Raw genomic sequence first — 25,165 nt, 5'->3', positions numbered from 1 at the left:
CTTTCTTTGCGAAAATATTGTTCTTTATAATGGTGTCGAACGTGCAGTAGCAGACCTTCGAACGCGTAGCATCCCACCGTGAAGAGAAAAAACTGCCTGTACACAAACCAGGGGTCGAAAGCAACAGCATGGCGTGAAACAAAGCCAGTGCGTTAAAACAAGCGTACTCCCGAAGTGCAGGGAACTCGGCCCGATTTTCTCTGGGCACTAGGCAGCGGCCCAGCGGGTAGGTGGGCATACGGGTAATGGCACTGGGGCCTGGGCAGCCTATGTTTAGAGTATGTATGGCAGCCCAATTCCAAATTCCGATTCCCGAAACCGCAATGATGGGCCCGAGCATGACCCCTGCTCCGGCGTGGTGCCTGCTTGGCTGCGCGCTCTGGTCGGGTAGATGCTACCAAGCCGCTGCCGGCCGGACTACTCACTGGTCCCGTCTGTACAGCGCGGCTGGCTTGCGTGGACGACGTCATGTCTACTTAGTCATACGGGATGGAAAGCCGCACTATAACCACCACCACCACCACCTCACGCTCGAAAAACTACATACTGAACGGCGCCGAAGCTCGAGACGTTGATGAGGTTGTCCCTACCTCCGTCGGTACCCCTCCCCCCACAAGCCCTATCGTAGCCTCGTAGGTAGGCGATTTATCTGGCCATATCCTCTCACATATGTATCCGGGTGAGCTTCCCCCCTGCCTACACCCCTACACCCCTCCACCCCTTTGGCCCCACCCCTTCGACCCCACCAGTATAACTAGATACCACCCCAACACCTCCAACTCCACTCCACGGAAAAAACCCCGCGTAGCCCAGTATGGAGTCTAGCCGCGCAATCGACGCGGAGAGCGCACCAACGTTCCGGGTTCACACACGGGTAAAAAAACGCTGGTCCGGCTGTTGTATTTTCCAAGCAAGTTTTGAGTTTTTGAGTTTTGGGATTTTGATTTTGGTGCTGACGCTGGGTTAAGCCACGGTGCGACATAAAGTAGCACTCGTCCTACGACAACAGCTGGATGGTGATGATGTCCGGTAGTTGTTCTATGCGTTGCAGGCAGAGCATTTTCACCCTCACATACCATTCCCATAGCCAAACATACAAGACACCGCCCTCAGCGGGATGGGGCGTACGTGCTCTTCTCTGACACAGCGCACACTATGGGAAGTGTCGTGCTAGTCTTCGTCCGATAACGTGTTACGTGTAGACTGGGCATCCGCTCTCGCATACCGACATGACCACCACTACCTCACGCTCAAGGACTACATCCCCAACAGAGTCGAAGACTCGAAGCTTGAGACGTTGATGAGGTTGGCCCTGCCTCCGACGCTACCCCCTCCCCCCACAAGCCGTAATATCGTGGCCTCGTACGCGAGATCTCTGGCCATATCCTCTCAAAATCGGCCACCAGCTCTCAGCAGCCATGCATAGCACGTCTCATCCCTCATCGCCAAAGCGTATTCCCGTAGTAGCAGGGTAGTATGGCAGGTGTTGATCTACCCGGTAGTAGCGCTCCCAACTTTCTACCCTGCGGATTCCCGTGTCGCGACGTGGGGGTACCGTAACGGCAGGTGGGAGGTGAGTGAGGCATGATAGCACGAGATCCAATGCGGTTTCGAAGGGCTGCAGGGTATCACATCAATTGAACGCCTGCAGTGGTGATTAATGTCGCAGTATGCACTAGATGGATATCAACTCGGCCACCTTCACCCTCGCGTAAAGGGGAACAAGGTGGTGTAGCATTGTCGACATACTGGGTAGAGCTCAGCCCGAGACGGGGCGAGCTCTCTTCCTGCTGGATACATTCACTGGAGGATAGGTATATCCGCGTGCACACTGCAATGCAGCACGGATTGAAACAGTGGCAGTGGTGGCGGGGGCGAGGGATCGTGGGAGCGGATCCGTCAATTGCTGCGACGCAGCCTGGTTGTATACCGTTGTTCGCGTAGCCTTCCATCCTTCCAACCTTACCCCCAGATCACTCGATTCCGCCATGTGAGTTTTAATGTTCGCATCGTTACCACCTTACCACCCACCTGGCTACTAAAAACCTGAGGAAAGTATGTTTAAACAAATTAGTACCATCATTGTACATATCATTGTATCGGACAAACCGTGAAACGAAATGATTACACAGTAGATAACACAACTTGGTGACAATCCACACCATCACACTATCACACCATCACACCATCAGATCACTCGGTCCACGACGAGTAGCTTGTAGCTTGTAACTCCCTTCATTACCACTCCTCATGTTCATCCCCCGTGTTCATCCCCCGTGTTCATCCCACACACCCCACACGCCCCCACACGCCCGGCCCATGCATTTGTCCCCGCGTCCCCATCCCTCAACCGCTGAAAACGAAACACTGTAGCAAAAAAATAAATGGAGAATAAAATGTCATACAACACACAGCAAAAAAAAGATGAGAAGAAAGAGAAGCATGATGTAGTAAAGAAGTATCGCTTCATCGTCCAAATGCAAAGGAGGTTAGACATACACAGACCAGACAAAAACGGGTACCAACAACAAGCAAGCGAAAGCGAAAAAAAAAACGCCCAACCACGCAAGAAGAAACCCCGCGCAAAAAGCGAGAGACCATATTCCGATAGTCCCCCAAGCGAGCGCAATACCTCTACTTACTCCTAACCCAGCCAGCGCCTTATTCCATCAGAGCCGCAAACGTTTCCGTCTCTTTCGTTCAAACAAGTCCTACATCTGTATCATTTCTTCAGCAAACCCTTCCTCCTGGACGCCTTAGGACTGTCAGCGGTACTTGCGTTTTCCGCGCTCTTGAAGCTAGTGCGCAAGGTAACGCGGCCCTCGCCGACATTGACGATGGTGTCGTTTCCTGAACCAGTATCGTCCACAGCGAACAAGCCCTCGCCCAGTTCCTCGTCCTTGAACAGGTGGTTGTCCTTGACGAATACCTTGAACTGCGTGTCGGCAAAGCACTGGACACTGAATTGCTCGTCGTAGGAGGCATCACCGGTTGAGGACTTGACGGTCTTCGACTTGAGGAGGTCCTTGTTCTTGTCGACGGCGCGGATTCGGACCTGTACATTGGTGCCCGCGGGGTAGCCGGAGGCGGCGACGAGGCGGATAGTGGCGGTGCCCGAGTCGGGGCCGCTGCCGATAACGCCCGGGACCGAGTGTTGACTCGAGGTGCTGCGCGAGCGGGCGTGGGGGGAGGTGCTCCTGGCTGCTGAGTTAGGGCTTAGGCTAGAGGAGCCACGTCCAGTGGGGGTCAATAGACGGTCGTCGGCGCCATCCATGCGGATGGCACTTCCACTCGACATGGGACGGTTCTCAGAAATCGCCTGCATCTCCGGCTCAATGACCACCGGCTCGTCCTCCGACACGGTGTTTGACTTAGCACGACCAAAGGTGTTCTTCTTGAGGAACGAAGCGCCCTTGGAGATTCCACCGACGGCAGCGCCTCCGACCTTGAGGGGAGCACCGGCAACACCAGTGACGAGCTTTCCGGGTGCCGCAAAGGTACCGTGGAACGTCGATGATCCCTGGCGAGTACGGGTGACGTAGTCTGGCTTGAATACCATCCTCAGACGCAACTCGCCAAACTTACCTTCCTCGCCCTTCTTGCCCTTGAGCTTGTAGACAACGGTCTGCGGCTTAAAGGGTTCTATCGCTGTCAAGTCAATGCTCGTCTTGGCCAAAAAGTCCGCCTGCGCCGATCATCAGTACTCGCTCTGAACCCGAGTCGATTAAACACTCACCTTGGTACCGATATCCCAATCAAATATCTCAACCTCGAACTTTGCCGCCGCACGGGAAGCAACCTGGGTCTCGAAAACCTCGTTCCAAGCCGGGTGGAGCGTCTTCTTCTGCACCTTGGTCTTGTGGATCTCTTTGCCGTCGAGTTCGAACACGCAGAAGGGGTCGCTCTTGCCGTTGCGGTCGGCAGCAGGAAGATTCGCAGCATCGAGGATGTCAACGCGGAGGGTGCCCATGTTGCTGATGCTCTCGCTGGGGTCCAGTTTCATGACGACCGGGATGTACTTCAAGCTGATCTTGACTTTGCTAGGCTGTCCATCCTTGTCCTTCAGAGTAAGAACGGTCGGGTTGTTCAGGCACATCTTGAGAGTTTCGAGAGTACTTCCACCAAGCTTGGCCAAGACGGCATCCTCGCCATCGTCACCGTGCTCGCGCAGACGAAGAGTGATCTTGGAGAACTCGAGTTCACGGACCATCGCATCACCAATCTCATCGAACTTGACGTTCTTCGACCGAATCCTAGTGCTGGAAAAACTGGGGAAGTGCATGTCGTCCATGAGGACCTCGAGGTAACAATCCTTGTGGGCGAGCGCGCCATCGATGAACTTGAAGATGATGAGACCGGAATCGTGACGGAGCAGCTCTTCGGGAGACAACCGGATCTTGGGAGCCTTCTTGTCGGTCTCGTCACCATCGGCATCCGTAAACGCAACATTAACCGGCGTCTTCGCCATGTCGGCTTCGGCAACAGGCTCGGCAATCTTGGGAGAGGAGCCCGGAGCCGGGACCCCGAGGGCTTTCTTCGCCTCTTCCGCCTCTTGCTTCTCAATTTCGAGAAGTTTCTTCTCCTCTTCTTCCTCCTCGGGATCAGCAACGTTGAGACACGGGAAGAAGGAGGCGGTGAAGTTGAGTGTTCCCTTGGGAGTGGTCTTCTTTCCAAGATACAATCCCTCGGAGCGGTTCCTCTTCTCGGCGTGGACCTGGTAGAGCTCCTGAGAGTCCTGCTTGATGAACTCCTCCAGACTCAGCTCGATGGCACCAAGGGACTTATCCTTGCCCATAGATTCTTGATCCATAACCTCGAGGGTCAACTTCTCCTTGGCGGAATGAACCGGGACGTACAGGACTTCGTCCCAAGCCGGGTTGAGGTCGTTCTCGAAGGTGACGGTTCTGGCTTTCTCGGCACCGGCAAGCATGACGCGGACGTAGGGGTCGGATTTGCCGAGAGCCTCCAAGTTTCGGAGATCCTTTGCGCTCTGGAAGTGCAAACGCATGACACCGATCGGGGTGATGTAGCCACCGGTTCCAGCGATACCCTTGATAGTGACAGGTTTCCATTGACAAGTCATCTTGACACGGCCGCTCTTTGAGCCAACGAGGTTGAACCATTCGGTACCCTTCTCCTTCGATTCCAAGAGGTCCGTGAGCTTGATCTGGTACTTTCCGAGAACGGGATCGTCGACAAAACCGCGCTCGTCCTTGACGATGACACCGAGCTTGCAAGTACGACGGTTGGTGATGAGCATGTCGTGGGATTCCTCAAACTGCGGGTCGTTGTTGCGCTTCTTGATCTTGGTGGTGAATATCGGCTTGCTGTTAAGGGTCATCTGTGCGTACGGCGACAGCTGTCCAATCACACTCTTGCTCGCGTCGAGGTCCTTGCACTGATGGATGGTGAAGCGAGCGATACCGGTGTTGCTCTCCGGGACGGGTTCCTTGGTTCCGTCGTCGAGGATGCGGCCTTCGAGAACCGGGAAGAAACGAACGTCAAACATGATGTTACCGCGAGGTTTGCCGTTGGACACGATTGGCAGGTTGATGTTCTCGTGTTCGGGGTCCGTCTTGAGCTGTTCCAATGCGAAGCTGGCCACACCGAGCTCCTTGTCCTTGCGGATTTCGTTGTAATCAAAGAACTGAAGATCCAGAGAGTCGTTGAGGTTCGATAGGATGATGTACTTGGTCTCGTTCCACTTGGGTTCGGTGCTCTCGTGCACAGTCTTGGTCCTCGCGAGCTCGGCACGTTGGTTGATGGTGACGACGGCGTAGGGGTCGGGAGTGCCACTGAACTTGTCGGAATTCTTGAGTCCATTGGCCCTATGAATGGTGACTGCGAGGACTCCAATGGCGGTATCGATGGGTGCACCTCCGAGCATCTTGGCGATTTCGAGGGTGAAGACGTTGGGGCTGTACATCATGGGGCCGAGGTTTCCGTGGACTTGCTCCTGGATGAATGTGCTGAGTCCGGGGAGGAAGCCGATGTCGAATCCGAGGGTCTCTCCTCCGAGGGGCTTGAGCGCATAGTCAAACTTGGGCGGGCCCATGAAGCAGATGTCGACCTTCTCGATGTGGGGGAAAGGCAGCTGGAGCTTGATCTTGACCTTCATAGTTCCGGCAAACGCCATATCTTCGACAACGATCGGGATACCCTGCGAGATGATTCCCTTTCCGACGCGAACTTCGAGGACAACCTTGGGGTTGACCTTCTTCTTGAGCTGGCGACTGGTCAGATCGTCGGTGTCGTTGGGGGTGAAGCTGAAGGCCCAGTCCATCTCGACGATGTCGTCCTCCGTCTTGGGGTAAGTCTTGACGTGGTCGATCCTGGGGGGCTTGGTTCCGAGGGTGAAGGTGGTCATGCGCAGAGAGTCGAGGAAACCGGGAGTCGCACCGGCGAGGATGCCGTCGACCATGTTGATGACGGTAGCGGCGAGGACGGGCTGGTAGATGGGCCAGAACTTGACGACGAACGAATTCAGCCACTCGAGACTCTCGAGGTCGGTATCCAACTTGGTCTTCATCAATTCACGGTTCAGATCGTCGCGGACGTTTCGGCGCACGCGGCGGATGGACGTTCGGTAGTAAGTTGCGCAGATGGCTCCGACGATGGTGACCCAGGCCAGGCCGAGACCGACCTTGGTGATGAACCACGTACTCAAACACGCGAAAGCGATGATACCGGCGTTGTGCCACCATTCTGTTTCTCACAGTCAGCCATCGTCGTTCGACACGGACACCACCACCGGGCTTTCGTTCGAAATTTAATCACCTCCGAAGAACTTGTCGTCCAGGTTGCTCTCGACCCAAGTCTGATGATCGGCGCCGTCGGGCAGTGTGTTGAGACCGAGCGCGTCGTTGAGACTGCCTATTCTGGGCTCCCATCCGGTCCGCTCCCACTCGCCGTCTCCAGCCTTGGGGTAACCGTTCACGTAGGGACTCTTTTCCTTTTCCGTCGCGCCGTTGGCAGCAGCGGCAGCACCGTTGGTAGCACCGTTGGTTCCGTTCTGAGCGGGCTTCTGAGCGGCGGGCATGGCCACGGTCGCACCAGAACCAGCACCGTCCTACCCATCACAAACACACACCGGTCAGCTCATCTCCCGATTCAAATCACGGTACCACAAGTGTCGAGAATCGGCGGCGGAGATATTATAAGAAAAAGGAGCTCACCAGATCTGAAACAATGGCCTCCTGCGGTGTGCTCGCCTTCACTGTAGCTTTAGCTTTCTCGAGATCCAATCCGGCCGGGATAGCCTATGGAGGGGGTAAATTAGCCTCAAGCTTCGGCACGCGTCACATCACCGTCACCCCACCCCCTCACTCTCCGCCGGAGCCGGCGATCGTATAGAGGGGGAGAACGAGGCGTCGGAGGAGCAGTAGGAAGAGAAAAGGGGAATGGCAACATACCCTCTTTGCCATAGCAGCCTTCTGTTCCGGAGTCGCATTCGCGGGGAATTCAAAGGCGGGCACTCCAGCATTGCGGGCATCCTTTGCCATGCGGTGCTCCTCCGCCTTTGCAGCCTGTCTGGTGTCCATGCTGTTGTGGCAGCAGGAAACCCTTCAGCGTCTCGAAAACGAAGGCGCTGGGAAAGGATATAGGGGGGTGATTGTCAAGAATTGGAAGTCGCGGGCGAGGTGGGTTGCAGCGAGTGTTGTGTTGGAGTTCAGAACGCGCGTCGGGAAAAGATGATTATGTAGTGATCTGCTCCCGCAACGTCACTTGGGCTTTCTTGCTTTCTTTTCTGGCTCGCTCGCTTCCGAGCTGACGTTGCCTGTCGGTGCTGGTAGTGGGGGGTTGGGGTGAGGTGGCTAACGAGGGTATTTCGGAGAAGAACGCGGTATGATTGGCGGTGAGAGCCTTCGAAAGGGGTAGGTGGTGAGCAAGCGGATGCGTGACGAGGCTACAGCAGAGGCAGGCAAGCGGACGACCACGAACAATGGAATTGGGATCGGGATCAATCGACTTGAATGGATGCTACTCTGTTTGGAGGGGAGTTGTGTGTGGGGGTGAGTGAGGGTGAAGAGGAGAGGAGAGGGAGGGAGAGAGGGAGAGAGGGAAAGCAAAGGATGGGTATGAGGGAAAGGACCCGTCCAGTTGGTTAACGTGATGCGGATGTGGATGTGGCCGTCTAGTTATCTCTGCTGGGTTTAGGGACTGGACTCTGGCTGGGCAGCAGGAAGTAGTTGGTCCTTTGTGACTTGCAAGCAAGCAGGGCGGAGGAGGTGTTCACAATCTCTCTGTCTCTTGGGGAGGGAGGGGGGTGTGTTCTGTGTTGTGTAGCCACTACCAGCGAGGACTTATTCAGAGCGACGCTATTCCTTGCTTGCCGCACCGCGCATCCTGCTCTCGCCCCCATGTCGCATCGCCGTAGACTCGATGGATACCTGATACCTCCTACTCTGCTCTGATCTGCTCTGTTCTGCGCTGCTCTACTCTACTTACCGCACCGTCTGGACTCTGGCACTAAATCCAACACAAACAAAAATAAAATAAAATAAAGTAGACTCGGCCACCACCACCGGTGCATCACCACCATGCACGGACGCCTCCACCAGCGGCCAGAGACGGAAAGAACAGATGGCTTCGTTAACCGCTGCTGCTGCTGCTGCTGCTGATGCTGCGAACGGCCAACTGCGCGCAAAACACGCGACGTCTCGATCCCTTCCTCATAGTCGTGTAGAGTCGTCGATAGATAGCACACATACCACACGCAGAAGGAGTGATACCAGATACCCACTTGCGGAGCAACAACATGCGCAGACACGGCCACCACACACACACTCAGACACGCACACCCGCTCACTCACACTCACAATATGTATCCTTGGCCGGCCACTCGCATCCATACATCTGCAGATTTTCACGGGCTTCCCCTCATTCCTATTCGATGCGTGTCATGTCGGGGACATCCTCTCTTCCATGGCCACATGTATGCAACGCGCTGCATCGTGTATATGTATGCAAACCGCCGGTCCATGCAACGGACGGATGGGTAGGATGTATCGACCTACTCGATTACAGTAGAGTAAGTGGATGCGTTGTTGATGGATGCTGATGATGATGAGGATCCCCACGAGCCCGCGGACATGTGTTGCGTCCCTATCTATCATATCTGTCTCGTACCTGCTGTCCCTCCCTCCATCGTCTCCCAGGTACAAACCTACCTAGCGAGTCATGTATCCGCTGTACCTGACTGCTGTCGGAGGAGCCATCTCTTTGTCGGCGTCGGAGGACGAATCGCTTTCGCCACCCACCGGCGGCCAATCAGTCTCTTCCATCTGTTATTGAACGGAACTCTCTCTTCTCTCTTTCTCTCTCCCTCTCTCTCGCTGTCTCCATTCTGCTCCCCCCAGCCAGACCCAACCCACCCGCTTGCGTCATTCAGCAAGGATCACACATCGCACATCACCCACACCTCCGTCTCTGTCTCTGTCGCTCTTTTTTTTTCTTTGCTTTCTTTGCTTTCTTTCCTTTCTTCTTTCCTTCCCTCCCTCGCTGGGGTGGAAGGGGGGGATCGGAAACGCGAATCACCCCCCAAACCCATCCCCTACCCTTGCGCCCGATCGTGGTGCTGGGAGCTGGGGGACCCTGCAAGATCCGCTGAATGAGGTTGCGCGACGGGGGGGAACGGCTAGCCGCTCCCAGCGCTAGCGCTGGCGCGACACGGCCACGACCCACGAGCACGACCACGAGCACGACCACGACCACGGCCACGGACAAGGACAAGGACACGGCCGCCACGGCCATGAACGATCTGGCCTGAAGGGGGGAAGGGGAGACGGACGGAGACGGGGATGGAGACGGACGGGGATGCTGTGTGTCGCGTGCATGGTGTATCCTACTAAAGTAGGGTAACTAGAGTGGCCGTCGGTCTCTCCTCCCCATCCCCTCGGGACTCCCGCTCCCGTCGCCTTGATCCCCCCATCCCTCAAGACTCCTGCTCCCCTCACGATATCGAGAAGTCGAGACATCCGTGGCGGTGTGGCAACAGCAACACAACCGCACAGCGTGCGCCCCCATCTCCAATCCAATCTCCAATCTTCAATCTCGCTAGCGAGGGAGCGAACGCGGCGCGCGCCCAGTTGCACGCATCGCACTAGAGTCGCTCTAGCCAGCTAACGCGGGCACCGCATGTCGCCACTGGTTGCGACAGAAACAGAAACATCTGGGAAAAAAAGGTAGATGCGGAAGAAAAAAAAGAAAGAAAAAACCAAAGGAAAAAGGTGGTAGATAGAGTAGGAGGCAACTCCGCGAAAGAAAGAGCGAGCGAGCATGTGCGTTCGATGGGGGATGGATGGATGGAGGATGGATGCGATGACGAGCGGTTGATGGTTGTGATGGGAAGTGGTGGGGCGATTGAGTGCTGTAAATGTCGGCGAAGCGAGGCGGGGTGCTGGGCGCGGAGGACATCCCGGGGGGAGTGAAGATTCGGAAGCCTGCTTGCTTGCATGCTTGCTTACTTACTTCCTCGCGCGCACGTGGGCGATCTTGATGGCGATTATTGTCGATTGATGGCGATTTTTAACGTTGATTGATGAGCCTGACCTGGGTATAGTCAAGAAATGAACCCGACGATGACGGTCGGGAATGAAGAGGTCTCGTTGATCTCCGAGTCTGTCTCCGGCGGGAGGGACGGGGAGGGTGAGACAGGGAGGGACGGCGCGGGGGCTGTGTGGCGAGGCGAGGCGAGGGGATGTTCGAGTGCCGGGCCGTGAGTCTCCGCTTGCTAAGGAGACGGAACGGTGCGACTCCATGAGCTTATGAGTCTGTGCATCGAGCCCCCATTGACTGGTGAATGGAGGCTGGAGACTGCAGTAACCAAGTAACAAAGCAACTGCCCTTCCAAATCACTACCTCCGAGTTTGAATAGCACTCTCAGTCTCACATGTTCCAAGTTCCACGGTCCACCACCCCCGAGGCTCGATTCCGTTGAGCCTCTCGGTCTCCTCCCATTTCGGACTCCGGAGGAGTCTCATCTGTAAGCATGTACCTAATGTATGTACGATTCCAAGATTCTCCCAATCGATTTGCAATTCTTCAGCTTGCATGTAGACTCTCATACAATGATGGTAAACGCTACATCATCGTGCATGCATGCATAAAATCCGCACCCTCCAATCGCCGGGGATCGCTCGAAGTGAGGTGAGTGAGTGAGTACAAACAAGGCGGAAGCCCCCACCTTAGATATCTGGGCACATCCTGTAAGTGCAATTGTAACTGCAATCGTCCAGCTATGAGGTATGTAGAGTAAACCGTGACTTTTCTGCAGATCACCACAGCCGCGACAATTTCATGTTCAAAGACGGTGGATTTGTAATCTATCGCTTTCGTGCAATAGCAACCCAGTGGGAGTTCCGTCGCTGATACATTTTCCCCTTCTTCCCTCCATTGCTGTTGGTTTTGGCGGTGGTGGTGGTGCAGGTAGAACTCTACTCTAGTGCAGGGTGCTTGCGAGCCGAAATAGGCGGAGCCACAGCAGCCAGCAGCAGCAGCCACGACCACCTGGCACGTTTCACACCTCTACCCCCCCCCCCCCACTCCACCTTACCTCACCCGACTTCAACGCTCGCCATCGACAACTACCTCCACCACCACCTCCTCCACCTCCACCTCCACCTCCACCACCCCGCACTCGAAATTCCCACGATGGACGTGATTCGCGACGCGATCAATAATGTCTCCCTCTACGAAGTCAAGGCTGCCGTACGGAAGGCGCAGAATGGTGGGTCCACCCCTCGCTCATCCCCCTCCCTTGCTCCCTCGCACGCGAAAACGAGAGATGTCTCGCGCAATGAGAGATGGCTAATGTGAACAGTTGTGATGAACTACACCGAAATGGAGGCGAAGGTATGTCTTCGCGATGCGGGTGGGGAAGGGTGCTGGTGCTGATGCACATTCCAGGTCCGGGAAGCGACAAATAATGAGCCCTGGGGAGCTTCGTCCACACTCATGAACGAGATTGCGAGTGGAACGTATAATTAGTGAGTTCGCATCGATGCTTGGGGGAGTGGAGTAGGGGGGCAGTGAAGGGGGCATTGTGCTCACGGATCGATCGATAGCCAATTGCTCAACGAGATTATGCCAATGATTTACAAACGGTTCACTGAGAAGTCGGCCGAGGAGTGGAGGCAGATCTACAAGGTTGGTCTCGCTCGTGGTGGCAGGCAGGCAGGACCGTGCGGATTTAGGTGGAGCTGACAGTGCGCAACAAACAGGCTCTGCAACTCCTCGAATTCCTGATCAAGAACGGCGCCGAGCAGGTTATCGACGATGCGCGCTCGCACCTGTCGACCATCAAGATGCTGCGCCAATTCTACTTCATCGATCAGGCCGGCAAGGACCAGGGCGTCAACGTCCGCAACCGCGCGAAGGAGCTCGCGGACCTACTCTCGGACGTCGACAAGATCCGCGCTGAACGGAAGAAGGCGAGGCAGACAAAAAGCAAGTACATCGGCGTCGAGGGCGGAGGTGCTGGAGGTTTCAGCACGAACATGGGTGGCATGAGCAGCAATCGCAACAGCGGCAGCAGGTTCGGCGGGTTCGGCAGCGAGTCGGCGGACTTTGGCGGGTACAATGGCGGCGGGGGTGTCTACGGTGATGGCGGTGGGTTCAGCGGAAGGGCGACGGGTGGGTTCCAGGATGAGGGGGGGTCCACCTCGAGGTCGGATTCGAGGGGCGCGCAGAAGTTTGATGAGTACGACGAGTACGACGATGGAGGCACTACTTCCTCGCGCCGCGCCGCGCCACCACCACCACCGAGACGGCAAGAAGCGGCCGCCGTGAAGCCATCTCCCCCACCACCAAAGAAGAAGCAGCCCGCTCCCGAGGTCGATCTTCTCGGAAGTGACGATGCTTTCGCGCCTGCTCCTTCGGGTCGAGTGGCGGCGGCACCACCATTGCAAGCCGCTACCTCTTCCGCCGCAGCAGACTTTGACGACTTTGACGACTTCCAGTCCGCAGCGCCCCCGAAAACCCAGTCGATGCCAGCAATTCCGTCGATGCCCTCGTTCTCCACACCGATGCCACCTCCCCTGACATCATCCGCCTCGAGCCTCAGCATCGTCCATCCGAAGCCGGTATCCAGCAACGACCGCTCTGACATGAGAACCCTGACCGGCTTCACCTCGCCGCCAATATCCACGACGCCCTCAGCCTTTGGCACCCCCGCCATCACGCCCTCCACCACGGGGAGCGGCATAGGCAACATGGGGATGGTGGGCGGCATGACGGCGATGAAGCCCTCCAACACCGGCTTCCAACCCGCAGCGCCGAACTACTTCACCTCGGTCCCAGTCGCGGCCAACACCCCCGGCTCCCCTCTCTCCCCCAGCACTACGACACAGCCAAAGAAGGCCTCTGGCGACGCTTTCGGAAGCATCTGGAACCAGGCCAGCGTGGGCATCAAGAAGTCGGCCACCCCAACCGCAAAGACGCCAAGTCTCCAGACTATGGCCAAGGAGAAGGCCACCGCAGGCATCTGGGGAACCGGACCTGCGGCGGGATCCACGGCCGCTGGCAATAAACCTCCAGCGAATAGTGGCGGGAATGGACTCGAGGATCTGTTGGGTTAGGGGGCCGGGGCCTGCAGGACGTGAAAATGGGGAGTGTTTCGTTCGTTCCTTCGAGGTGGCGGCGGCGGCGGCATACGCAATGGTAGTAGTGGCACTGGACTTGGTTTTCACTTGCGATATTTTGCGGGTTCATTCGTTTATTTTCTTGTAGCTCTTTTGCGAGGGGGAGGGGGAGGGGGTAGGGGGGAGTGGTTGTGGTTGTGGTTGTGGGTCTTGAAATGCAGCGCAGTACTGGTTGTACAGATTGTAGTTGATGTTTCGGGACAACATGATTGCAGCGGGTTTTATCGATGGATCTATGATAGACGGACCTGAGACTGATTTGATTTGCGAGGACTGGGTGGTGAGATTCCGCGGCTAGGCCATCCGGAAGGCGAGATGCGCACGTGATGGTGATGGTGATGGCGATGATGGTATAGGAGGGAAGTCGCGACGGATTACTGTCACTATCACTCGCGAGTCGTTGTGGAACTCAACTCGGATGGTTGCGAACGATTCTCCTCTTCGAGCAAGTCACAACACACTACCAAGTACTTACCTGTTAACCCCACCGATTGCTATATATCTTTCTTTCAGCACTCCGCTATTCCGCCAGGTCAGCTGCGGTCAGCTGCGTGTACTGTATTCTATTGACAGCGTGAATCGCGCCGGGCTTCAGCCTTGAGCTGGCTCTAGCCCGGAATTCAAACCTTCTGAGCTGAGCCGAGGAAAAACCGATCCGAGTGATATTGTGTGCATTAGTTTGTTCGAAGATGCCTAGAACGACGAGTGCTAGCTTGTGCAGCCTCGCAGCCCCGAAGCCACGCAACTACGCGGGAGTTTCCGTCATGTGGGATTGCGGGTGGTTGTAAACTGGTGGGGTCAAAGCTTTGAAGGGTGTAGGGCGTAGGCAGGAGGTGAGGCTGGGGAGCTCGATCCGGATATGACCATTGACAGCTGAGCTCGATGCGGTAGGTATGTCAACAAAAAGCTACAACTCCTTGCAAGTTGCGCGCTGTATTTTACAATACAAACGTGGGGATGAAGATTGCTGGCTTAATATCCATACAGTACTGGATTCACCTAGGAATTGCCCTCTCGCTGCTGTGGAGCAGTAGATTACCAGCTCCGCTAAGAATTATCCTCCCGCTGGCATGGGGATACTCCCCTCGCTGCTGTGGAGCAGTACTATGTAGTCCTGTCTAAGATTCGCCCTGTCGCTAACGTGGATATAGTACTGGAGTTGACTGTTGCCGGGGCAGTTATATAGCCACAGCGCAGGCGGCTAAAGCTGCGTTGTCGCTGGCGTTGTGATGGAAGTAGATAGACAGAATGCCAGATAGCAGTTCAATGCGAGACACACAGGATCACTGCATACAAGCCAGCCCCGTAGTGGTCTACAAATCAATACACATCCTCAATACCACTAGTATAGTCACATAAAATACCGAAATTGATCTAATGTTCATATCCACTGATTGCGCATAACTAGCAGGTAATATTGGCTTTCGACGAGTAGAAAATTCCATCTGGTTGCCATATCGATCTAGGTAGTAAGGTTATGAGAGCTGTGCGAAAACGCATACGTTTGAACGCCAATATCTTGCCATACGGCGATCAATATCAAATAACGGGGTGAATGTCATTTTTAGGTACCGACGTGGCAGAGTCATGGGCATTACTTTTCACATGATACTCCTTTGCTCCCTGTATGTAAGAACTTCGCCGATGTTGGATTACCTGTATTTGACCTAATGGCGCCTGGCTTTGGTAGGTACTGCCTCCATACCAATAAACCCCCAATTTTTACTATTGTAGCCTGTAGGTAGTAACTATGCTCACAGCAGAACCCACACCCACACCCGCGCCCATCAAAATCTTGCCACCTGGGGGTTGTGGGTTGTGGGTTGAGGGATGGAAGGATGGAAGGACGGAAGGCTACGCGAACTATCCACACATGCTCCGTCCCCAGCCTCGCCGCATCCGTTGTGTACCTACCACGTATCTCTGGCTCCGCCGTCGCCGGCGCGCCGCCGCCGGTTCTATCCACCGTCCACGCACGCGCGGAAGCACGACACCACCTGTAAGTAAATTCACACGCAAGATTGCGGTAGTCGCGTGGTTAGTATGTATGTAGAGCTTGTCTGCCAGGGCCCAGGAGGAGGAATGGCTGGTGGGTTGGTTGGTTGGTTAGAGGAAGAGGATAGGATGGGCTGGAGACGTGAGCAGAGGAAGGTGGGGAGGCACGGCGAGGAGGCAGTCTGTGACTCTGTGACGCTGTGCGTACGGGCGACGAGGGGATGAGGATGTAGAGTTACTTTTTCGTTCTCGTTGTCACTGAGATAGCGGATAGTCTAAACTTCCTTCATGCTGTTCCGGACGAGTGATACCCCCTGTGGTCACGCCAACTATCGCGAAAAGCGTTCGGCAGACACATGATATCTCACTCGCACGCGGGAATTGGGAGTGTGATTTGCGGACCTCGTTCTTGTTTTTCATCCGAACAATGCATTCGGTCTTGCCATCATCTATCGTCTATAGTCTAGCCAGGTCGCATGCGGTCGATTATGAAACAAAAAAGAGATTTCCCCAGGATTCCAACGGTATAATGGTAGCCGCTCTCGAAGATAGCTACTGCTGGCTCCTTGCTGAGAATCGTGAACAGGATAAAATATTATGGAAGGCATGCTTACAACTTAGAAGAGATGACAGAAGAGGATAATGAGCAGCATGAGTTCGGCGGAGATAATATAGAAGGTTATCTACGCCTTCCCCACATCGTCGAACTGCCCTCTGCCCTCTCCCCCATCCGCCCTCCCGCTAACACGCATGCCTATCATCCCTACACACCCAATCGTTACAGCTCCCATCCTCGCATAGAATCGGGATCTCGTACTCCTTCACATACTCCGGTAACTTGCTTCCACACTTCTCCTCGGCCTCCTCTTGCTTCTTTCTCGCGATCTTATACTTCATCTCAGCCTCATCAAGATCCCGATCCGCGCGTGTATGCTCCGCTTCCGCAGGCGCTCCCACTCTTCTAGCGCGCCCCGCATCGCGAGCATGGTGTATCGCGTGGCGATGTAGCGGCGCTTGGTGCATGTCAGGTGCACGTTTGCCTGCCGGGTGGCGTAGCGAGCGCGCACGACGGTGAGGGCTAAGTCTGTGGCTTCGTCGTCGCCAGATACCGAGGAGGAGGCGTAGCGCGTGTGCTCAGCTGTGAGGGCGGGGTCTGTGACTTCTTCTTCTTCGGAAGAGGAGGAGGCGGATGTCTCCTCACCCTCCTCGTCGTCAGAGGCGGAAGCGGAAGCGGGGCCATCGTCGACGAACGCCCAGTCCACCCACGCTTTGGTACGCTGCTGCTTCTTTCTCCGCTGGATATCTACCCCACACCATACCACTCAGCACCCCCTCCTGTCTATCAGCAGGATGGAATAGCTACGTACCCTCGCATCCACACCCGAAATCCGACTCGTGCGAGTGCATGATGGGGTCCAGCGGCTGCTTGCACGCAGCGCAGCGGAACTCATCATCTAGGTCGATTTCAGAGTGGTCTTTATGCGACGGATAGTGCTGGTGGGCTTGGGGTTTTCTTGGGCTTTGGGAGGTACTGATGATGCTTGCTGGGATTGGCGGGATCGGCGGGAGGGTCAGGAGTTCCGGGGGTGTCAGTATGGGTGGTATGGGCGCATCACGCGGTGGGGAGGGTCTGGATTGAGCGCCAGCATTGCGGAGTCGATTTTCATGGTGTCTGGGGGGTTCTGTGGTTTTGTGGAAAATAGTAAATAGAGGTGCTGTGGAGTGGTAGGAGAGATCAATGCCTACCAAAAAATAACATAGGAAATCGCACAAAGAACATACTACATATCCTCGTTTCTTACTTCCTCGCACCGGGAACGGACATAGTAACCTGCTCCTGCTCCTTCTCCTCCTCCTCCTTCTCTTCGGACTACTCCTCCTCCTCATTCTCCTCCTGCTTCTCCTCCTCCTCCTCATTCTCCTCCTGCCTCTCTTTGGACTCCTTCTCTTCCTCCTCCAAGTCTGGCGGAGCTTTCCTTCCACGTCTGACGTTCCTGGGAACTCTAGGATCGGCCCGTCCGTCCCGTTTTTGCTTGCTCCCGCCTTATCCTATTCCACCCGAGTGAATTTGAATGCCACCGGGTACCCGGGCCTGTGTAAGGGCGAGGGTTAGGATCGCCCGGCACATGAACTTCGCCCCGAAGCGTACAGTCAAATCAAGCATAAAAAGTGCAAAGAAAGGTGACTAAAGCGTCAATGCAGAGTAAGGCGATAAAGAGGCAAATAAATAACTGGAAAAAAGATATTTCACTGAGAATGACGTGGCCGGACGGGCGGCTCTCGTAGTCGCTTACCAGCTCTTGCGAGTTGGCTGGGTTGGAAAGGGAAGCCCAGGATTCCCACCTGGGGAGTTTCTTTTGTTGTTGTTCGATGGCTAAGCATCGACCGTCCGGGTTCTGGACCAAGGTGGTGATAGATTCAGTGCGCGCCGCCTGTGCGGTGATGAATGTAACGAGTCTAGATCGATATCCATCGGGATGTCCTATGCTCTAAATCAGCAAAATCCCGAGTGAGAGGTGACGCTGAGAAAATGTGGCCACTTACGATAGGGATGAAGAGAAAAAGGACTCAGCTATGTTGAACCTCGTAGATACTACCACCGCAACTAACATATTTGTTGGAAGAAGAAGAGGTATCGAGGAGAATATATTGGTGGTGAGAAGTACGGGAGGGAAAGATTGGCAGGATGGAGTTGCTTACAGATGAGGTTGTCGATATGAGTGTGAAGACTGAAGATGGTGTTGTTAGGAAGCCAGGAGGGAGTCGGTTCCTCTTAGATGGGGTATTTTCAAGGGCTCTTTTCTAATGCCTATCTAGGCCGGAAAGCGACGGGTCGAGAGGAGAGCACACAGAGAAGAAGAGGAGATATAGAGGTTTATGATCTTTTCGGTAGACGACGGGAAAGGGTGAAGAAGAGATAAAAGATATGGGGGTTAATTTTCGATTTGGTAGATGTTGAAGAGAGATGAACGAGAGGAGATATGGATAGTGACAGTCGATTCGGTGGATGATAAAAGAGAGAAGTGAATGAGAGATGACAAGAGAGAGGACTCTCTGGACCCCCGCCATCGTGGCTACAAACCACATCCGTTTTCTGCCGCCCACAGCTCATCTATCGCTCCGCTACGGCGTTATGAAGGAAGGAAGGATGGAGTCGGTGAAGTTGGCTTCGCTGTTGAAGTTTCCCGCTGAGCTTGAGTGGTGTGCTTCCTTAAGGATGCAGTTGTCGGTATGATTGTGAAGAGTGAAGGAAGTGTTATTAGGAAGGAACAGAGGAGGGATGAAGGGAAGAGTGAAGGAGGAATGAAAGAGGAAGGAAGGACTGACGGGGAGCGATAAAGTTGACCTCTGTGGTATTCAGGAAATTTTAGAAGCTCGGGGGTCGAGGTTAAGACAAACAATGAAAAATCACATTGAACGAGAAAGATAACCGCGACGAACAAGAACAAATCAGATGATAAGACCAACAGACAGGCAGACGACCCTACTATATATACCTGAGTTCGGCGAAATTTGGCCGACCGAGTTATACCAGATTCGGTGGGGCTAACTTTCATCGCTCGTACGTCGACTGTTCCCGCTCACAAACGAAATCAAAACAAACCACTTCGCACATGGTAAAACTGGTCATCGCAGCTGGTCCCACCCGGGTCCCCGACATCTTGACAGTAGGTCCCTCTCAGGTCCGTCAGTGCAGGGATAGAAACCGTCGGCCAAGACGTAGGTTTCAGCTGGGTCCCACAGCGGAAGGCTTCACTGGTTTACCCTCCCCCCACTGCACACTCCATCAGTGGGCAGCATTTTCGATGTGGCATGAGCAAGACCTGCCCCCTCCTCCTCTGTATGCCAATTCTTCCAATCCACACCTCGGTACCTACACTCTATCCATCTCGGACTCTACACCCTCGGAAGCCATGGGTACTTAGCTGTCGTCTGCCACCACCGGGAGAGGAGCATGTATAGGATAGATGTAGGATCTGATAACATAGGAGGATGAGAGGCTAGTCGGATCGAGTGACACCGAACGTTGTAGGCAGCGGAGGAGAGCCATATTATGTAGATGGCTCTTCGAAGATACAACCTTCCGGGGTTACGTCAGTAGTACCCGCTGGTTGGTATTTCTGCAGCCATTGCCATAGGTCTAGGTGCATACGTTGCTCTGGGCCGCTGGGCAGCTCGAAGCCTCACCAGCCGCTCCTCAAAGCGTCCACCGTCGACCACCGATTTCGAGCACAAAGCGCCAGCAGCAGCGCCACCTCCACCTCCAGCTCCAGCTCCACCGCCACCACCCACGCCGCCACCGTAAAACTCTAACAACCGCAGCGGTGTGCTCCATCCACTACTGTAAGTTGGGTTGGATGGTGTGGGACACAGCGGGACTGACGAGCATGGCAGATGCACGACCGGTGATATTTCGCCGACCTTTCTAGACCAGATTCGGTGGGTTTAAACGTTCCGAGTGCTCTTGTTTATTTTGCCGGCGGGTCAGTCTGTCTCTCTCATCGTCCATCAATATTATTTTCATCATTGCTTTCATGGCCTGTTTGCTTTGCCGGTGACTTGATTTGTCCTGTGACTTGTGCTCGACTTTCTTCATCCCCGTAGGCTGTCATAACCTATCTCTACCAATGTCGGCTGAGGGCCCCTCCGGATCTCGGTTCTTCAATGGACGGTCTCGCTCCGAAGCACCACCCGCCCACTACTCTGGTTCTGCACATGCCATCTGCAATCTGCCATCTGCGTAACGATTGGAATTACTGCTGTGATGCATCACTGATGCCACGGAATGTTTGCTCAACTGTTCCTTGAATACCGGTACATACCACGTACCGAAATACCATAACGAAACCCCAAATCAAGAAATCACAGTCCTCCTGCCCCCAATCCACCCCAAGTCAAGCATGTCGAGCGAGTCGAAGACTCGAAGGAGATTTAATTTCCCTACGGGGGCCAGACGTCAGCAACGACTGCTCCGCATCCGAAGAAAGGAAGGAGCGGGCACGGTGGAGGGGGCGGAGGAGGCGGAGGCGGCGGACATACATGCGAATGGCCGCACGACTGACAGGGATCTCCGGTTTGGTCGGAACAACCGCAAACCATGCATTGGCCCATTGTTTTTGGTTTTGTGTTGGTTGGTTGGTTGGTTGGTTCTTTCGGCGTGTTGTTGGATGAATGTACCAGGATGTCTGTGAGCTTGATGATCGGAGAGGGGGAGAGGGATCTTTATATCGCAATCTGGCCACGATTTGAGGCGGAGGCTGTGATGGGAGATCCCCGCGAGTGTCGAGTGGGACCGATAGATGAGGCGGACTACCGAGCAGGTGGATGTTGTCTTACTACAGAGCTGTCCTCCTTTCGTCTCGAAAGATTGGCAGATGTGCAGATGTGCAGATGATCGCAGGACGCATACGAGCTCCCTGCTGCAAACGAAACCGGGAAGAAATAGATGGACTCTCAGGGCTTGTTCGGGAACTGGGACTTCGTCTCCGGTGAGAGGCACAGGTCTAGATGCATGGCGATGCAGCATAGCTATGGAATTGATGTCTCGCGCCGCCTGGACATTGTGGGACATAGCGGAAACGGCGGGCATGGCAGATGCACGAGCGGCGAAATTTCGCCGGCCTGGCTAGACCAGATTCGGTGGGTTTAAACGTCCAGAGTGCTCTTGTTTATTTTGCCGGCGGGTCTTTCAGTCTGTTTCATCGTCCATCGTCATGGGATCGCTTTCTTCCGTGTGTGGGACTTCCTGAATTATCGGTGGTCCATTTCTAGTCTCGTCCTCTTTTCTCTCTTGTGACTCGTAGGTACTCGGCCTCTTTCACCCTTTGCATTCCCAACGTTGACTATAAGGGCCCCTCCGGTCTTTAGCTCTTCAATATCCATTCTGCGCCCGACCACTCGAGAGTCCTTCCGACCTTTGTCCTTCGGTTCTCACCGCCGATAGCGAGCCGAAATCTTACAGTCCACAGAGCCATTCAGCATGCCTGTTTACATGTCTCCGGTGCACACCCACCAAGTTCAGTGTGCGCATCGCTAAAGCGACCAATCCGGCATGCAGATCGCAGCGCAGACTGCAGTGCACCTCCGCACTCATGGAGATTTCCAATCACACACCGTACCGTACACACCTAGTGAGAACGACGAGAACGACCAACCATCAAGATCATGGCGAATCGACTCTACTCTACTTTGTAGTATGCGCGCGTCGCTGCATCAGGAGTGCGGCTGGCGATTGTTGCGTCATCGTCTCGTCACCTCAGTGCGTCTCACCTAGATGCGGTAGCTACCTCTTGGCGGACTCGACCCAGCTTCGCGGGGACGGCGATCGCTGCAGGATTCCGGGCATGGCGGGGAATTGCACGTGTCTACCGGGCGCAAACATGGCAAACGTCACTTCTTGTTCGACCGTCGGCGTACACAGTGTGTCGGGCACTGAGTACTGATGCTGCCCGCCCCCAGGCTGCCATTTCGTACGTAAGAAATCAACGACGATCGAGGGGAGAAGTGATCCCGGCCTCTGCGACTGCAACCCGCTTTGTAGACACGTTAAATCAAGACTTTCCCCGGGGTACTTTAGCGTGACTATGTAGCACCCTTGGCCACTCTAGAGGATTGCGGGGGAATACCCAGCAACCAGGTCCGTGTATCAAATCAAGACCAACATCACCAGCAAGCTTTGGAAACATCTTTCCGCCGACGCAGTCCACGAGAATCCGCTGTGTACTCGCAGACTGCCGTTTAACTTTCGGGCACGAGTGAGAAGTATGTACTGTACATACAAAAAGCTACGCCGTCGTGATCTACTACTGGTATACAGCCAGGCCACGCTTTCTGCGGCTGTCGAGCTTGTCGAGCTTGTCGATCCCGTCTTTTCGTCCTTGACGAGCAGATCTGACCATTGACCGCAGACCAAAGACCACGAGACGGCAGCCGACAATCGGCAGGCGAAAGTCGTCGTTCACTACGTACGGTATCGGGTCGAACAGCCCGGGAGGATGTTGCGTATGAGGTAGGTAGTCGGGTAGGATGACGGGCGGGTGATACTATGTGTTCAAACTGGCGGGAGGGGAGGCCAGGTAAGTGGACCGTCCATTGCACCAGACAGCCAGTTACTGCTTGTGACTGCCGATGGGAATGCAGTTCTTACTTATTGTCGTTGAGTTGACTACATACGGGGCGGTGCAGCTAGTTTTAGGTTTCCTCGGATGCGCATTGGCGAGCAGACGCGAGGCAGACAGCTTGCGAGTTGCCACGTCGAGTTGAAGGAAACATGTGGTAGCACGGGCCTGGCGGTTGCGGGGAAGAACATCGCGACATTCATCTAGTGCGGGGAGTCGTCGGCTCCGCTAACGTCATCCACAACGTCTTTTCCCCAAACCATCTCTTCCGAAAATGGAGTCTCTCACGATCACCGCCGCGGTTGTGGGCTTACTGCGAGTCGCGCCGGTAATAATCCGGCTGCTTTCCGGGGTCACTGACGCTCCAAGCACCGTTCGCAACGTGCTCATCGAGGTCAGCGCACTGCACGCCATCTTCCTCCAGCTCGAGAACTTCGTCGTCACGTTTGCCGAGCAGAACACAGACCGCAAGTCGAGGATCTATGTTGAGGACCTAATGGTTACCCTGACAGGCTACGTGTGCGCCTTCTCCGAGCTGGACATGGAACTTGGAGGGCTTGGGACTGCCGGCGATGGCGATGGAAATGGCGACGGGGCCGGCTAGGCGCTTGGGATAGGGTCAAGTGGGCGGCAAAGGATCTGAATATCATAAGGATACTGCAGAACTTTCAGATGCACAAGGCTTCGCTGAATCTGTTCCTGTCTGTGTACACAAGGTAGGTCTCTGTTGTCATTCCGCCTTGGCCACGACATGTCTAGGTGTGGGAATTTGTTGATGGTAGCTTTCAGCGGCTCGGCACAGGAGATGTAGCAAGACATGGCCGAATTGAAGCAGCTTTTAGCAACGGTATTACAATCGATCCCGGGCCTCGCGAAGCGCATGGAAACAGCCACAGTACCTACAGACAACGCCGACGCTAACACGATCCGTTCCGGGGCTGCTTCATTCCTTACCACGGCAACCAAGAAGTATTTTCGCAGATTCATGTTCGAGCGGAGTCTTAGCGAGACCCGCGTGTACAGGAGGGCGTTCAGGAACTATTCGACTGCCTCAGTCAGAACCGTCGACACGGCGGGATCGAGGTTTTCGCAGCTCACGGGACTGAGCTTAGCGCAGATCTCGAAAATTTCGGTTATCAGACTTCCCGTGTATTCTGTGGAGCTGAATAACGGTGACGTATACGATGAAGTACAGGGGAGCAGCGGTGACGGAGCGACGGCGCGTCGAAACTTCGACACGGCCGCGAAAAACTCTACGAAGCCACTTCAACGGCTGCGGAACAGTGGCACAGATTTCGCCACCAGGATCCGGCATGCGTCAACACCCAAGCGTCAGCTGGTTTCTCTGCTGCACGCCGCAGCTTCCGACGGAGACACCGCTGCCGTCGAAATGCACATAGCGACCCTGGGTGTCGATGTGGACTCACGGAACAAGGATTCGGATACGGCATTGCACGCTGCAGCTGAGCACGGTCACAGCGAGTTAGTGCAGCTACTATTCGGGCACGGCGCCACGATAGAAGCAAAAAAACATTAACGGCTTGACGGCACTGTACTTGGCGGCCGAGTACGGCCGCGTTGAGGTATTGCAACTGCTGCTGGAGCACGGCGCAAAGATTGCATCCCTGGGTGGTGCGGGGTGGACAGCGCTACACTGTGCAGCCGAGCGCGGCCACGGCGATGTCGTGCAGTTACTGCTCGATCACGGCGCCATCATCGAGGCGTTGGATGGAGTCGGCTGGACGGCGCTGCACTGTTTGGCGCGATACGATCACGGGGATGTTGTGCGGCTGCTGCTCGACCACAGCGCCGCCATCAGGGTAATGACGAGCTCCGCTCTGACGGCGCTGCACTGGGCTGCCTCGCACGGTCACCGCGACGTGGTGCAGTTGCTGCTCGACCATGGCGCCAGTATCAAAGCGAGGGACTATGTCGGTTGGACGGCGCTGCACTTTGCGGCCCGGTATGGGCACGGAGATGTAGTGCAGCTACTGCTCGATCGCCATGCCTCCATCAAGGCAACAACGGATTCAGGGTCGACGGTGCTGTACTGGGCAGCCAAGAATGGCCACGATGATGTGGTGCGGTTACTGCTCGAAAACGATGCTGGTGACTAGGAGCCGGAGAGCGAGTGGTTCACCGCGGACTGGGGATGGATAGGACTGCATTCTTACATGTATCATCAGAGTGACTGGGAAGCCGGTTTCGGATCGCGATTGGCGAGCCATGGATGTGCGTAGTACTACCGCAGGCGGCGGAGCCGTTGAAGGTGCAGACGCAAGCGCGAACGCCCTCCAGAGCTAGGCTAGGGGCCGCTTCCGAAGGGTCGGTGGCGGCGATGGGGGAGATATAAGACCTACACATTGCAGCGGGTGGGCTGGATGTGGGGCGGTGTGTCTTAATAGTCGGGAG

General features: G+C 55.2%; 6 protein-coding genes across 6 annotated transcripts; 4 read left to right on the top strand and 2 right to left on the bottom strand.

Annotated features, from left to right (window-relative positions):
- Positions 1-2,609: 2,609 nt before the first annotated feature.
- BZA05DRAFT_190877 (C2 domain-containing protein) lies at positions 2,610-7,837 on the bottom strand. Its single transcript, XM_051479413.1, has 5 exons — positions 7,413-7,837; positions 7,176-7,259; positions 6,778-7,069; positions 3,737-6,705; positions 2,610-3,685 (listed from the first exon to the last, which is right to left on the bottom strand). The coding sequence occupies exons 1-5, from the start codon at positions 7,539-7,541 to the stop codon at positions 2,723-2,725; spliced, it is 4,437 nt and encodes a 1,478-aa protein (XP_051335272.1). The 5' UTR covers positions 7,542-7,837; the 3' UTR covers positions 2,610-2,722.
- Positions 7,838-8,905: 1,068 nt separating this feature from the next.
- Positions 8,906-9,858, top strand: BZA05DRAFT_190865 (uncharacterized protein). Its single transcript, XM_051479412.1, has one exon. It carries the CDS (start codon positions 9,051-9,053, stop codon positions 9,612-9,614), a length of 564 nt encoding a protein of 187 aa, XP_051335271.1. The 5' UTR covers positions 8,906-9,050; the 3' UTR covers positions 9,615-9,858.
- Positions 9,859-11,239: 1,381 nt separating this feature from the next.
- Positions 11,240-13,741, top strand: BZA05DRAFT_477438 (uncharacterized protein). Its single transcript, XM_051488307.1, has 5 exons — positions 11,240-11,728; positions 11,822-11,853; positions 11,908-11,987; positions 12,066-12,147; positions 12,222-13,741. Exons 1-5 carry the CDS (start codon positions 11,653-11,655, stop codon positions 13,575-13,577), a joined length of 1,626 nt encoding a protein of 541 aa, XP_051335270.1. The 5' UTR covers positions 11,240-11,652; the 3' UTR covers positions 13,578-13,741.
- Positions 13,742-20,361: 6,620 nt separating this feature from the next.
- On the bottom strand, positions 20,362-21,456 carry BZA05DRAFT_190686 (uncharacterized protein). Its single transcript, XM_051479411.1, has 2 exons — positions 20,676-21,456; positions 20,362-20,576 (listed from the first exon to the last, which is right to left on the bottom strand). Exons 1-2 carry the CDS (start codon positions 21,223-21,225, stop codon positions 20,491-20,493), a joined length of 636 nt encoding a protein of 211 aa, XP_051335269.1. The 5' UTR covers positions 21,226-21,456; the 3' UTR covers positions 20,362-20,490.
- A 1,166-nt stretch (positions 21,457-22,622) lies between these two features.
- Positions 22,623-23,464, top strand: BZA05DRAFT_190640 (uncharacterized protein). Its single transcript, XM_051479410.1, has one exon. It carries the CDS (start codon positions 23,028-23,030, stop codon positions 23,355-23,357), a length of 330 nt encoding a protein of 109 aa, XP_051335268.1. The 5' UTR covers positions 22,623-23,027; the 3' UTR covers positions 23,358-23,464.
- On the top strand, positions 23,333-24,433 carry BZA05DRAFT_190635 (uncharacterized protein). Its single transcript, XM_051479409.1, has 2 exons — positions 23,333-23,469; positions 23,543-24,433. Exon 2 carries the CDS (start codon positions 23,571-23,573, stop codon positions 24,288-24,290), a length of 720 nt encoding a protein of 239 aa, XP_051335267.1. The 5' UTR covers positions 23,333-23,469; positions 23,543-23,570; the 3' UTR covers positions 24,291-24,433.
- Positions 24,434-25,165: the final 732 nt, after the last annotated feature.

The sequence above is a fragment of the Tricharina praecox genome (genome assembly GCF_024521635.1).
Source record: "Tricharina praecox strain CBS 144465 chromosome Unknown BZA05scaffold_37, whole genome shotgun sequence".
NCBI classification, from domain to species: Eukaryota; Fungi; Ascomycota; class Pezizomycetes; order Pezizales; family Pyronemataceae; genus Tricharina; species Tricharina praecox.
Note: the sequence above shows the minus strand (reverse complement) of the source record. Positions and strands in the feature narration are given on the sequence as shown.

What these genes read in the sequence shown, in the direction of transcription:
- BZA05DRAFT_190640 (XM_051479410.1), top strand. Translation starts at nt 23,028, where the DNA reads ATGGAGTCTCTCACGATCACCGCCGCGGTTGTGGGCTTACTGCGAGTC.
- BZA05DRAFT_190635 (XM_051479409.1), top strand. Translation starts at nt 23,571, where the DNA reads ATGGCCGAATTGAAGCAGCTTTTAGCAACGGTATTACAATCGATCCCG.
- BZA05DRAFT_190865 (XM_051479412.1), top strand. Translation starts at nt 9,051, where the DNA reads ATGGATGCTGATGATGATGAGGATCCCCACGAGCCCGCGGACATGTGT.
- BZA05DRAFT_190686 (XM_051479411.1), bottom strand. Translation starts at nt 21,225, where the DNA reads ATGCCCGCCGTTTCCGCTATGTCCCACAATGTCCAGGCGGCGCGAGAC. An exon ending in AGTCGTGCGGCCATTCGCAT is followed by an intron (nt 20,577 to 20,675) that starts GTATGTCCGCCG and finishes TGGCCCCCGTAG; the next exon opens with GGAAATTAAATCTCCTTCGA.
- BZA05DRAFT_190877 (XM_051479413.1), bottom strand. Translation starts at nt 7,541, where the DNA reads ATGGACACCAGACAGGCTGCAAAGGCGGAGGAGCACCGCATGGCAAAG. An exon ending in AGGCTGCTATGGCAAAGAGG is followed by an intron (nt 7,260 to 7,412) that starts GTATGTTGCCAT and finishes CCCCCTCCATAG; the next exon opens with GCTATCCCGGCCGGATTGGA. An exon ending in AGGCCATTGTTTCAGATCTG is followed by an intron (nt 7,070 to 7,175) that starts GTGAGCTCCTTT and finishes TGTGATGGGTAG; the next exon opens with GACGGTGCTGGTTCTGGTGC.
- BZA05DRAFT_477438 (XM_051488307.1), top strand. Translation starts at nt 11,653, where the DNA reads ATGGACGTGATTCGCGACGCGATCAATAATGTCTCCCTCTACGAAGTC. An exon ending in ACACCGAAATGGAGGCGAAG is followed by an intron (nt 11,854 to 11,907) that starts GTATGTCTTCGC and finishes TGCACATTCCAG; the next exon opens with GTCCGGGAAGCGACAAATAA. An exon ending in GCGAGTGGAACGTATAATTA is followed by an intron (nt 11,988 to 12,065) that starts GTGAGTTCGCAT and finishes ATCGATCGATAG; the next exon opens with CCAATTGCTCAACGAGATTA.